The sequence below is a fragment of the Petaurus breviceps genome, unplaced genomic scaffold (genome assembly GCF_028583685.1).
Source record: "Petaurus breviceps papuanus isolate PSGF00001 unplaced genomic scaffold, PetGlider_PUasm1.0 90887, whole genome shotgun sequence".
NCBI lineage: Eukaryota > Metazoa > Chordata > Mammalia > Diprotodontia > Petauridae > Petaurus > Petaurus breviceps.
The window spans coordinates 726,207-740,637 of NW_027187370.1; the positions used below are offsets into that span (position 1 = coordinate 726,207).

The 14,431-nt window shown below is 38.2% G+C and overlaps 2 protein-coding genes across 3 annotated transcripts in view; both read left to right on the top strand.

Annotated features, from left to right (window-relative positions):
* LOC138150735 (keratin, type I cytoskeletal 27) overlaps positions 1-1,464 on the top strand; it is a 6,264-nt gene extending 4,800 nt beyond the window's left edge. The window contains exons 7-8 of the mRNA XM_069074178.1: positions 271-329; positions 924-1,464. Of these exons, the coding sequence (XP_068930279.1) occupies positions 271-329; positions 924-1,066 (202 nt within the window). The 3' untranslated portion in view covers positions 1,067-1,464. The remainder of the gene's footprint in view (positions 1-270; positions 330-923) is intronic.
* A 5,159-nt stretch (positions 1,465-6,623) lies between these two features.
* Positions 6,624-14,431, top strand: part of LOC138150736 (keratin, type I cytoskeletal 26-like) — a 13,071-nt gene continuing 5,263 nt past the window's right edge. The window contains exons 1-6 of one of the 2 annotated variants that reach the window (XM_069074179.1): positions 6,624-7,070; positions 7,914-7,996; positions 11,768-11,924; positions 12,046-12,207; positions 12,302-12,427; positions 13,702-13,916. In XM_069074179.1, the coding sequence (XP_068930280.1) occupies positions 6,624-7,070; positions 7,914-7,996; positions 11,768-11,924; positions 12,046-12,207; positions 12,302-12,427; positions 13,702-13,916 (1,190 nt within the window). The remainder of the gene's footprint in view (positions 7,071-7,913; positions 7,997-11,767; positions 11,925-12,045; positions 12,208-12,301; positions 12,428-13,701; positions 13,917-14,431) is intronic. The other variant, XM_069074180.1, reaches the window with a different exon arrangement.

Genomic DNA, 14,431 nt, shown 5'->3' on the forward strand with positions numbered 1-14,431 from the left:
GAGAGAGAGAGAGAGAGAGAGAGAGAGAGAGAGAGAGAGAGAGAGAGGAGAGCGATAAATTTTTTTTAAAATGTTGATTATGTGTTAAGTGCTGCATCAGTCACTAGAAGAGACATGGGAGTAGGTGCCTTAGTATCACCAGCACAGAGCACAATGCTTGCCATATAGTAGACACTAAGTAAATAGTTGTTGAATTATTCTGAATTAGATGAAACCCAGACTGTCTCCAGGGAGCTAACTGTTGTTGTTGTGGTTTTTTTTAATTAATAGAGATTGTTACAAATCCAAAGGTGGTTATATACCTGGAGGACCAGGAAATCAGATAAAAGGTAAACAAATGCAATTTCCACCTTCCAGAATATATTACTTCTGTGTTTGTTGTATGTCTATATGTATGCATGTGTTTGAATGCAGGTATGTATATATACATATATGCGTGTATGCATATATGTGTATTTATAACCACACTGTACATATGTGCATATCCACTTGGATATACATATAAATTGTTTATATATGCATTGTGCACATGCAAACACATGTGTATATCACATCTATACACCTATATATGTATACACACACTATATGTTTTGCATAGATGTCTGTTTATTATATACATGCATAGATATATGTATATGTGCATGTATACACTGTGTATTATATACATGTATGCATACATGGAAAGGTAACCTGAACACAAATATTGTGCATGCACATACATATAAGCATGCATGAATAAATATGTATGTGTATATAATGTGTGCACAAATGGCATGTGACTATATACATGTGTGCAAAGATATGAATGTGTGTGCACATGATGCACATATGTGTATAACTTCAAAGGGGTGAGAATTGTTCCACATTAATAATTTAATTATCTATACTTTCTGAATGTTCATGCAAGTCCTGTTTCATTTTAGATTCATCCAAAACCACTGTGGTTAAAACAGTTGTAGAAGAAATTGATCCTCGAGGCAAAGTTGTGTCCTCCAGGGTCCACTCAGTTGAAGAGAAATCCTCCAAAATTAACACCATCAAGACGGAGCAGAGAGTGCCTTCCTAAACATACTCAAAGATAAGGTCTAAGGCAGGAATGAGGAACCTGAGGCCTCAAGGCCACATGTGGCCCTCTAGATCCTCAAGTGTAGCCCTTTGACTAAATCCAAACTTCACAGAACAAATCCCCTTAATAAAGGGATTTGTTCTGTAAAACTTGGATTCAGTCAAAAGGTCACACTCAAGCACCCAGAAGGCCATATGTGGCCTCAAAGCTGAAGGTTCCCCACTCCTGGCCTAAGGAGAAGCCCTAAAGTTCAAAAATACAATTAAAATAAATACAGAAAATAAAGGCTTCTTTTTTTTCTAATTTTCTTTTAACAAGCTAAGACAATGTCTTCTTGGAATAGCAAACATTCCATTCTGTTTTTCTTTGGTGGTGTCTCAATAAAAATTCTGCCTGTCGCAAGCCATCTAACTGATTCCAATGATCTTTGTTTCAGGAAAGTTGCCCAAAGGAAAGCTGAAATTGGACTTTCAGGTCCATTGATTGATGTGATGTTATTGTAACTAAGAAGTACACCTCTCATATGAAATAAAAATAATTTCAATGCAACCCTAAGTGCTGGGAAGGGAGACAGTGTGGTAGAGCGGAAAGAGTGTTGGATTTAGAATTGGGAGATGAATTTCAAGTATCATCTCTACCATTTGCTTATCAATGTGCTTTAGGCATGCCTTTGAATGTCTCTGGGCCTCACTTTATTCGGATGAATAAATTCATTCATAGAATGAAGAAGATAGATTAGGCTGGCAAGGTTATCTTATTTCATTCTTCCCAGGCAAACTAAGGGAGGTCAGTTTACAGGGGAAGAAGGCAGGAAGGAAGGAAAGAAAAACATAAAATGCCTACTATGTTCGAGGCACTGTGCTAAGTGCTTTGCAAGATATTATCTTATCTGATCTTCACAATAACTCTGGGAAGGAGGTGCTATTATTATTCCCATTTTACAGCTGAAGAAACTGAGGCATTTACATGCCTTCTCAGGGTCACTAAGCTATTAGTGTCTCAGACTGCATTTGAAACAGGGCTTCCTGACTCCAGGTCTGGCATTGCATTCACTGTACTGCCCAGCTGCCCTGCTCTTAACCATAGCAGATAATAATAATCACTGACACTTTTAAACAGTGATTTAAGGTTTGTGAAATACTTTGCATACAGTATCTGGTTTAAGCCTCATAATAACCCTGTGATATAGAAACTATAGGCATTATTATACAAATTTCCCAGATGAAGAAATAGAGGCTCAACAGAAAGGTAAAGCTACTCACTACTAATTACTCTGTAGTTAACAGAGCTAGCATGGTGAAAGGTGGGATTTGAACCCAGGACATCCTGACTTGGTCTTCTGAAGTCCCATATTCTCTATTCATTAAACCACATGAATGGTCTTTAAAAAAAAAATCAACACTGTGGCCCATCTGGTTAATGAGTCTAATTTAAATAGACTGTTTCTCAGATAACAGAAATATAACCCACCACTGGACCCATACTCAAAACTGTTCCAGCTTAGTAGGGCCTGTGAGAGCTTATATACTCTATTAGCACAGTCTTTGAGAAGCTAGGATCACCTCCACACCACAGCGAGGCATCAGAGAAAGGCTTTAGTGGAGAAGGTCTTATACATTGTAAGCACTGAATAAATGGCTCCTGCTGCTGACATTATGATATGAAGACTATACAAATCACTAGATAGAGCTTCATTTAGAGAATACAATAACTTCAAGCAGTGAATAGTTAAAGGGATGGAAGGCATTCTCAGAAGTTGCAACGTCCCTCTGAATCCTCACTGCCACCACTCTAGAAGGAACCATTATCTAATATCTAATTATCATAACCACAAGAATAACTGTAATATACAATATATATAATGTGTGATGTTATATATAATTATATAGTGCTTTTAATGTTCACAAAAAAACTTTGCCAATAACAACCTACCTAAAACATTATGGCAGGCTTTAGTTCAGAGGGTAAAAAAAGCAATGAAGGAGAGAAAACAATTCTAAAGAAAAATAAAGTTCTTCCTACAAAACCATGGTCTAGTTGAGTATTCTCTAATATCATCTGATTTAAAACATTCACCCAGAATATTCATTTAGACTATTTAAATATTCACTGAGATATTGGGATTCAATTAAATAATCATTTGAATATGAAAATATTCATTTAGAATATTCAATATGGACAAACCTGTAACCAGGGTGGGATGAAAGGTACTTTGTCTAAGGCAGTAATTCTCATACTTTTTTGGTCTCAGGACTTCCTTACATTCTTAAAAATTATTAAGGAATCCCCAAAATCTTTTGCTTACGTAGGTTACATCTATCAATATTTACCATGTTAGAAATTAAAGCATCTTAGTATTATTATGAAAATAGCTTAGACTTTGTGGACCCCTAGGAGTCCCCAGGCTATACTTCAAGAACCATTGATAAACATAAGGGCTACAAAACTTAGCGGATACAAATGTCTAAAGTAATGATTTTTTTAAAACTTCACAATTTGAAATTTTGCTGCATTTATATTTTGACCACACTTGCATCAAAGTTAATATCTAGATTTGGAAAAATGAAATAGGAACATAGCAGATGACATATTCCTTTCCCAACTGAGGTTACACTCTCAGATAAATTCCTTCAGTCCTGCAGTCATGCCCTTCCCCCCCCCCACTCCGACCCTGGAAAGCAGGTGTTCCCAGGTACCCCACAGACAGAAGCTAGGGCTCTAGAGTGTCTGTTCCCTCAACTGAACTTGTCTTATATGTAGTTATATATGTATGTATGTATAAATTTATGTGTCTATATGTATGTAAATAATATATATGTGTGTATGTATACATAATGAATATATATCATAAATATATATCATGAGTTAAAAAGTTGATTTGAGGCCCTGTTTTGTGTTAGTTGCTCCAGGTACCAAAATTACAAGTTATAACTTTGCTTATGGATAAATCCTGGAATAAGGATTAAGAATCAGAAAGTCCAGGTCAGCCTTGACATTAGCATGGCCTGTGATTCATGTGGGTTCTTAATATTATCTTTACTTATTTGTCTCAAAACTCTTTAAAATTATAGGTTTCCCTTATCTCAGAAAAAATTGCATGAGTTAATTCATGCTTACAAAATTCTTAGAGATCTAGAGATTGTTGTGTTAATAATACTCTGTGTCTTTGGAACACCTTTCATCTAGGAAGGTCAAAGTAATTTATAAAGTTTCACATTCATACTCACAACATCCTCATGAAGACAATATGTGTGTGTCTATTTATATATGTACACATATATACACATATATGTGTATATATGTATACACACATATATTGCTCTTAGGAAACAGAGGCAAATATAAATCACTGCACCAAGCCACAAAGTAAATTAAGAGTAGAGATAGAGTCGAGCTGAGATGTCTTGACTTGGCATTCATTTTTCTGTGACACTTGGCTCTTTCATGTACATAAACAAACAAAAAGAAAGAATTCTGTAGTACTAATACTATTAAAATATTTTTATACAAGAGCAAAGGCTGAAAATTTACATATTCGATTACAGTCACATTCTCAAATAACTTATAAATGTGAGTGTGTTTCCTTGGGCAAGTAATTTAAATTCTCTGGGCCTCAGTTTCCTCATCTATAAAATAAAGTGTTGTACTGATGGTCTCTCAGGTTCCTCCTCTCTCTAAGTCTATGGACTAAGTCTTGTGATCTTTCTGCCAAAGATTTCCTTATAGTCTGATAGGACCAAAAAGTCAGGGCTTCATTTCAAAGCACTTTGTATCTCTGACACTGAATTTCCCATTCGGAAAAATAATACTTTCTTTAAAACAGAGGTCTCTAATCAGCAAACAACAGCAGTGATTTCGTGATAATTGATGGGGACCAGTCACTATCTGACAGAGCCAACTTTATTATAATAATTTACATAATTAATATGTATATCATGTTTGTGTCCTTTCAAATGGCTTTATGGGCATTAATTAGGGAACCTAATCAAGGTCATTTGAAGCTACTCAATATTATTATTTTCATTTGACCAACAAGGAGTCGGAAACAGTAGATTAAATAATTAACCACATGTTTCATCTGAGACTCAATTGTAGGACTGAGTTTTCTGTGGAATATTCTTTCTCTCACCAATGGTAGGACAATCTGTGGGAAATTGTACCCTTTGCTCATGGAATTTTCCATTGTTGAATGGTCTTTTTCCCTTTCATATTTCCCTGTTATTTTGTCTCAATTAAAAGCTTTGCTATTTGAAATAAAAATTGACTAGAGGCCACCCAGTTAGTGGGGAGCCCAAAATTAAAATTATCTTTTTGTGATAACCAAATTTTTCTTCAAGACATAAGAACTTTTGGCTTAGGAGTAATGTTAAAAAAATACTTGTATCCTTTTATTCATGGTGTTGTGCTTATTGTCTTGATGCTATAAGCACACCCAAATGAGCTACACGTACCATAGCATCCCTTTAAAAATGAAGAAAAAAGTTAGTTGAACTATTCAAAATATGTTGGGGTTAGAAAAGTAGGAAAAATGAATGGCTGTGGTGTGTGTGTGTGTGTGTGTGTGTGTGTGTGTGTGTGTGTGTGATTCCTTAAATGAACACAGTTTCAGGAGTCTACAGGAACATGTCTGGAAGGAGCCAGGAAGACCAAATCTTTAGACACTTATTTGGTGGCTATGTGACTCTGAACAAGTCACTTAACCTCACTAGACCTCAGTTTCCTGTTTTGAAGGGGCTAGCAATACAAGGTAAAAAGCCAAAATAATCCCTGTCTTCGAGGAGCTTACATTCACCTGGGAGCAGAGGAGGATAACACTGCCATACAGAAGAATATCTAGAAAGTAATACAATGCAAATTTCAAAGGGGTGGGGGAGAGGTACCCATCCCAATCAATCCAAAAGAACAAAAAATCTTTGAGCAGGTTAGAACCACAAAATCACAGAAATATAACTCAATGGGACCTCAGAGGTCTTGTAGCCTCTCCTTCATTTTTTAGATAAAGAAATTGAAGCCCATCAAAGTTAAAGAGACCTGCCTAAGGTCACAGAAGTAGGAGTAAGACAACAGCATTTGAACTCAGGTCCTCTAACCCTAAATTCATCACACTTTCCATGAGAAAGCAAATGTTAATAAGAGAAGGCAATGGGAATCTCTGTTGGGAAGATGAGAAAAGGCAGCAAACATTTGTCTTTCCAGCTCCTACTTCTTTTCATGTGAAACAATATAGTACCTATTGCAGAGGTGTAAAAATAGGTATGATTACTCATCTTAAAGTCTGAAGTTTAAGGCCATAATCTAAAATTACTCCACCTGGCACCTTTTTAAACATAGAAAAATACCCTCAAGGAATCTTTCCACCTACAAGTGGATACTATTTAAAATCAAACAATTTATGGAAACTGATAATTAGGTAGAAAATAGCGTTTTACTAGACATTGGCCTAATTAAGATTGGTGTCTTGCTAATTGGTTATAAAAAGGCGAATGACACCAGGCGTTGGATACTTTGACTCTGCGCTCTTCTCTGGGAAAGGGTTGCATATCTATCCTGACGCACCATGTCCTTTCGTCTTCCTAGTGGTTCCCGGCGGATTTGCTCTCGCCCTGGGTCTGTGAGGCTATCTAGCTGTGGATCTGGCTTTGGTGCTGCGAATTCATGTGGTGGTGGCTCTGCTGTGGGGAATAGTTTTTCTAGTACGCTGGTGGGAGCCTCATCTGGAGGGAGCTATTGTGGGAACCTCAGTGGGGGCTTGGGAAGTGGTGTCTGTGCGGGCTTTCTGGGAAATGAAAACGGGTTGCTCTCTGGCAACGAAAAGGTGACCATGCAGAACCTGAATGACCGCTTGGCTTCCTACCTTGAAAACGTGAGAGCTTTGGAGGAAGCAAATGCAGATTTAGAGCAGAAGATAAAAGGATGGTACGAAAAATTTGGCCCTGGCTCCTGCCGGGGGCTTGATCATGACTATCGCAGATATTTTCCGATAATTGAAGAGCTTAGAAGTCAGGTAAGAAATAAACATTCATATACTTTTCCGTCCATTTTGATGGGGTGTAGAGTGTGGGACTTCGAGTGGAGAGGGACCTGGGTTCCAATTCTGATTTTAATCATAAACAAGTCGCTCATCCTCCAAGCCTCAGTTTCCTCATTTATCAAGGTTATTAGTAGGATCAAATGAGAATATGCATAGGAAGCATTTTGCAAATGGGAATGCATTGTGTAAATGTCAGTTATTATCACTATTTTAGGGGCTATTTTTCCTTAATATAAAAGGGGAATGGGGTAAAAAGGGTATTATGATATAGAAGGAGCCTTGGAATTTGGAAATCAGAAGTTGTTATCCATAACCCCCTTACAGGGTTTTCTTGGCAAAGATACCAGAGTGGCTTGCCATTTCCTTCTCCGGCTCATTTGACAGATGAAGAAACTGAGGCAAATAGGGTTAATTGATTTGCCCAGGGTCACACAGCTAATATGTGTCTGAGGCCATATTTGAACTCAGAAAGATGAATCTTCCTGACTTCTGGCCCATTTTGCCACCTACCTGCAAAATATTTTGCTAGCATTTATCTACTAAGTCTTAGACACTTGTTACAGGGACCCTGCCTCCCAACCCCCTCCCCCTGCTGACCAAGTCACAGATCCTTCCTATGTTCAAATATTGCTTCCAGAAATACCCACCAGTTTTGTGCAAAAATGAAAAAAGAAAAAGTTTACTAAAAAGCTATTTCAAAGTATAAGAAAATTCAGAATGGTTTTGGCATCTAGAAAGCTATTAAACTTTTATTTCCTAAGTCTTCAACATGTCAAGTCTCTAAATAGATATTTGATCTACTCAATTATTTCCTAGATCATTTCTGCCACTGCCTGCAATGCCAATATTGTTCTGCAGAATGACAATGCCAGACTGACCGCAGATGACTTCAGACTGAAGTAAGTGCAGACACAGAAGGAAATTGGAGGGGAGGAAAGGAACAAGCATTTTTTAAGCACCTACTATGTGCCAAGCACTGTGCTTTACAAATATTTTGTCATTTGATCCTCACAACAATCATGGCCCATAGGTGCTATTATGATCTGTTTCCTCATCAGTAAAATGGGGATAATAATAGTACTTAGCTTCCAGGGTTGCTGTGAGGACCAAATAAGATAATCACAGTAAAGTGCTTAACGCAGTGCCTGGAACATTGTCATAGTTCAATTGTGTCCCACTCTTTATAACCCTATGGACCAACAGTCCATGGGGCTTTCTTGGCAAAGATACTGGAGTGGCTCATCATTTCCCTCTCCAGTTTTATGAGGTCAGGAGTTAAGTGTTTTGCCTAGGATCACAGAACTACTAAATGTCTGAGATCAGATTTGAACTCTGGTCTTTCTGACTCCAGGCCTAGTACTCTATCCACTGTGTCACCTAGCTGTGAACCTGGCACATAGTAAGTGCTATGTAGATGTTAGCTATTATTATCCCCATTTCACACTTGAGAAAACTGAGGCAGACAAAGGTTATTTGGCTTGTCCAGACTGACACAGCAAGTGTCTAAGGCTAGATTGGAAGTCAGGTCTTCCTGACTCCAGGTCACTACATTATATATAGCACCACCTAGCATGTCACACAAGTTTTTACTCCTCCACATTATATATGATTAAGGTGTTCATTAAGAGGCAAGGTGGTAAGGAGATACTGAGCTTGAGGTCAGGAAGACCTGAGTTCCAATCCAGCCCCAGACAGTTTCTAGCTTTCTGATTATGGGCAAGATATTTAACCTCCCTGAGTCTCAATCTCCTTATCTGTGAAATGAGGATAATGATACCTGTCATACCTGCATGATAGCATTACTGTGAGACAAGAATGAGTTAACGTTTGCAGAGAGACTTTAAAGCTTTCTAGAAATGACAGCTATTACTGTTTGGAATGCAAATTAGATCATCAGGAGAATGAGATTCAAGACTTTTGAAGAATGATGAATGTCTTCAATCTTTAAAAGCTCAACTAGAAATAATCCATATTACACAGTTATGACTCTGGACAAAATGTAGCACATGAACATAAGGGAATGTAATTATACCATGAGAAATAATAAACAACAAAAGAAATATGGAAAGTTTCATATAAAGAGTAAAGAAAATGCATAAGATAATAACCACAAAAATTGTAAAGGCATTGATGTTGTTTGGCTGTTTTTCAATCATGTCTGACTCTTTCTGACCCCATTTGGGGTTTTCTTGGAAAAGATACTGGAGTGGCTTGCTATTTCCTTCTCCAGCTCTTTTTAAAGATGAGGAAACTGAGACAAACAGGATTAAGTGACTTGCTCAGGGTCACACAGCTAATAAGTGTCTCAGGCATAATAGACTTTAAAAGGGAACATAAAATTATATAATACATTTAGGTGTATTATCTTCTAAAAATTGATATTCAATAATATGTGGCTTTAATTTTTTTAAGTTTAATACTTTACTAAAGATCAGGAATGGTATCACATAGCTACATTTCCAGCTATGGAAGAGGGTGAGGATGGTAGATCACTAGAGCTGGAAAGTTTGGGGCTCCAGTGGGTGGTCAATTTAGTGTCCATAACAAAGTTTGGCATTAAAATGGCAACCCCCTGGGAGCTAGGGAAGCCAGGTTGCCCAAGGAGGGGAAAACTGGTATAGGTCATAAAAAAGGGCAGGTCAAACTCCAGAGACAATCAGAGTGGAGTTAGGTATGAATAGCCCCTGCATTTCTACCCTGAGTGAGGCAGGAAGTCTTTAAAAAATAATTTTTAAGCATTTTATTGAGAAGCAATGTTTTGTAGTTATAAAACGTGCCTGGGAGTCAAGAAGACCTGAATTCAGGTCCTTTCTGACTCTACTAGCTCTGTGACCATAGGTAAATACTTAACCTCTCAATTCCTGAAGTACTTAAGAATATAGGCAGTTAAATGAGTAAATACTTGAGAATGTTGTTTGACAGTGAGGTCAACTTGCAAGTGACTTGCAGGTGAATTGGATTTAAATGAGGTAGGACTGTGCAAAGTCACCAGCCTTATTCTCTCCTCTGGAGTCATCTGGATCCAGTGGTAAGATACAGATAAGGAAGACTAGAGATAGCCCCAAAGTGGTGGGAGACCTTGGCCTTTTTAAGCTGAGGTCTTTCCCAGGTCTCACTTTGTCTGAGGTAACACAAGGCTAGGTAAGAAATGAAGCAAAGAATGGGCTCTTTCACCGAGTCAAAAAAAAAAATCAATCTGAGAGAGGAACAGAAACAATTACTATTTACACTCACTCTGAACCATCAGAGCCCAAACAATAACCAAATGAGACTTGGGTTGGGATGTATCAATGAGATCCAGAGTGATCTAGGTTTAAGAATATATGCTGTAGAAGAGAGATGAACTATATTAGTGAAGGGAGTTTCCACACTGGGAGTTACTTTTTGGGAGAGGTGTGGTAGACTTGAGATTTTATTGATTTAGAGAACTCTTAGAGTAGAAACTCCCTTTATCAATGCAGACCAAAAACAATTCTACTATCTATAGTCTTGGAGAATTATATGGGACCCTGAGAGGTTAAGTGACTTTTCATAGGGTCACACAGCCAGTATGTCTCAAAGGTAGGACTTTCCTGTATCAATGAAATGTCAGATACAACCAAAACATACACACATGAACACACACACACAATTACATTATTATATATCCAATAGTTATACTGATAGCAATACATGAATAGGAAGTTGCTTATTGTATTAAAAGGCACCCTGGATTTGGAGTCAGAGCACATAGGTTTAAACCTCTGATCTTCCACTTAAGGCAACTCATTTAACTTCATTACACATGAGTTGTTAATCTGCAACAGGGGAGGGAGTTTTCATACTAGGATTTCCCTACACTGATGAAATCATAACATAAGAGGCCCCTAAAAAATCCCCAAAATATTTTATTACAGAACTCCACCATAAGGAGGAAATGATTTAAAAGCAAAAGCAGTACCTATATTACACTCAGCATTGTCAGAATGTATACCTAGGGACTGGGTAGCAAGGTAGTGTAGTGGATAGAATGCCAAGCCTGGAGTCAGGAAGACTCATCTTCCTGAGTTCAAATCTGGTCTCAAACCCTTCCTAGCTGTGTGACCTGGGCAAGTCAGCTTAACCCATTTGCCTCAGTTTCTTTACATATCAAATGAGCTGGAGAAGAAAATGACAAACCACTCTAGTAGCTTTGCTAAAAAAAAAAAAAAAACCAAACCCCAAATGGGGTCACAAAGAATTCTTAACCAAAAAACAACCGAACAACAACACAATACCTAGGGATCAGGACTAGACATGATTTCAGTGCTATAGGGAACAAGCAAATGGGGGGACTGACTCCTATTGATTCAGGTCACTTATATTCTATTTAATTTAAATTCTTAGAGTCATCTAGTATGCTCAAAAGTGATGTGACTGACTCAGGGTCAAGCCCATTCATGTCAGAGGCTGGACCTGAATCCCCGTCTTTCTGGCTCTGAAGTCAGCTCTCTACTATGCTCCATCGACTCTCTCTTTCTTCATAGATCAATGTGAATCTCAAACCATCTTTAGAGTTTTCCATAAGTATCTTCCAAATATATTCCAAAATATATAAGTATTTTTCCACAAAGTAAAGTATCATGTGGAGCCAATGGTAGGTTTTTCAATCTTCTCTGTCCCACAAACTCAAGAACTTTAATATTCTTTAGGTATGAAAATGAACTAGCCCTGCACCAGAGTGTGGAGGCTGATATCAATGGACTCCGCAGGGTGCTGGATGAGCTGAACTTGTGTACAACAGATCTGGAGATCCAGTATGAAGCATTCAATGAAGAGCTAACCTTCCTCAAAAAGAACCATGAGGAGGTAGGGCACTCTATATAGACACTTCTACCTACCTCTTGATTTTCATCCCCTAGCAAGAAGTTCATTTGTTAGAAATGTGTTTTCCCAAGTCATTCAGCATGAGCACCTTCATCTGTTTTAGGAAATGAAAGTTCTGCAGTGCTCTGCTGGTGGGAATGTGAGCGTTGAGATGAATGCGGCTCCAGGAGTGGACCTCACTGTTCTATTGAACAACATGAGAGCTGAGTATGAAGATTTGGCTGAGCAGAATCGCAAAGATGCTGAAGCCTGGTTCAATGAAAAGGTAAATATCTCTCAGGGAACATGGCAAGTGGTAGCTCTCTTGAAGGGATCCTATTAATTGTAGACAATAAACCATCATGTTGGTCATGTTTCAGAGTGCATCACTGCAACAGCAAATCTCAGATGATGTTGGTGCAGCCACAGCAGCCCGAAATGAACTTACTGAATTGAAACGCAATCTCCAAACCCTGGAAATTGAACTCCAGTCCATCATGGCCATGGTATGTGAGTGCTGTCATCAAAATGACTTTAGTTTCAATGATTTCCTCTATATATCTGTCGACTTCATATTCCAAAAACAGAGATCTGAACATATGACACATCCCACCTCAACAATCTTTAGTGGCTCCTCATTGCCTCTAGAGATGTTTATTCTGTTTAAACCCAAAAGGTCAAAAACAGAACAATGGGTGGAAGTTTAAAAGAAGCAACATTAGACTTGATATCAGGAAGAAACTTTCTAATAATTAGAGCCTTCCAAGAGTGGGATGACCTGCCTAAGAGACAGTAGGCTCCCCATACTTGGAAGTCTCCAAGGCTTGACTGCATGTTAGAATGGGGAGTCCTTTTGTGTAGGAGTTATGATAGGCGGCTGCTAAGGCCCCAGTTCTTATGTGCCCCCTCCCACTCTCTCCTCCTCCAAAAAGTTACTTTGCCTTTCTTGGTATATACTTTCTATTTATGCACATATATGCAGGGTGCATGACTCCAATTCTAGATATACTCTTCATGGGTTTTTGTTATTCAGTCATTTTTCTCAGTCATGTCTGACTCTTCATGACCCCATTTGGCAAAAAATACTGGAGTGGTTTGCCATTTCCTTCTTCAGTTCATTTTATAGATGAGGAAACTGAAGCAAACAGGGTGAAGTGACTTGCCCAGGGTAACACAGTTGGCAAGAGTCTGAGGCTGGATTTGAACTCATGAATCTGAGTCTTCCTGACTCCAGGCCATGCACTCTATCCCCTGCACCTTGTGTCCCCAGTGCCTAGCACCATATCTGGCACAAAATAGCACTTAATAGAAATTTATTGGATTGAAAGAGTACAACTAGGTCTCAATTAGTGTGGATAATGAATCCCCTGAAGTGTTTGATGTGGCTTATTTACATTGGGCTGAAACCAAGTCCCATCTTTTCCATGCTTATAACTTCCGATTAGTGAAAATTCAAATATATATAACCACTTCAAAGGATTCATTATCCATGCTAATACTTGCACATTTAAAACTGATCACAAATACCATTGCATTTGCATCCTCAAAACCATGAAGGAATATAAACAATGAAAAGGAAGTAGGAAATTTAATTTAGAAAGATTTTTTAACAAAGAAAAAATATTTAAAATCTTATCAAGATTTCTGACGGAAATGCAAACGTTTAGTCTTCCAATTTTAAACAAATATTTATTGTTTGAAGATGTAGACGAAAAAAATCTAAAACCTGTTGTTTCCATTTTGAACATTTAAAATGTTATTTTATTTATTCTCATTTCAGAAACATTCCTATGAGTGCTCCCTGGCAGAAACAGAAGGAAACTACTGTCTTCAACTCTCCCAGATCCAGGAACAGATTGGGGCCCTGGAGGATCAATTGCAACAAATCCGAACTGAAACTGAGAGCCAGAAGGTGGAATATGAGCAGCTCTTAGATATGAAGATCTACCTAGAAAAAGAAATCGAAACCTACTGCTGCTTGATCGATGGAGAAGGGTAAAGAAGACTTAGGGATAGAAGATAGGGACTAGATCTGGGGACTTCACTGAGAGAAATTTCCCTTACCAAAGCAGATTGCCAGTCTTCCGGGTGACTTTTAATCTTAGAGGAGTTGTCTAAGGCTCTGAGAATTTGGATGATTTGCCCCAGGGCCACACAACCAATTAAGTATCTGAGATAGGTCTTAAACTCAGGTCCTTGTAACTTCAGTAGTTACATCATGCTCTCTCTGAAGAAGGCTTATAGGACTGACTTGTAAAAAGAACAGTTTTGATCAAATTGCATGTTTGTTTTAGTCTGGACCTGAATTCTCAGAGCTGGAGGGATCTTCTTATGTGGAAAGCACCTCCACATAGGCAAAGTAACTTAACTTATCCATTACTCAAAATGATCTAAGAGAATAAGTACCTGGGCACACCCCCCCCCCCCCCCCCCCCCCCCCCAGAAGGTGGAATATGACTTGCGCATTCCATCTTTTTAAAAATATCAGTACAAACAGGGCGCCAAGACTC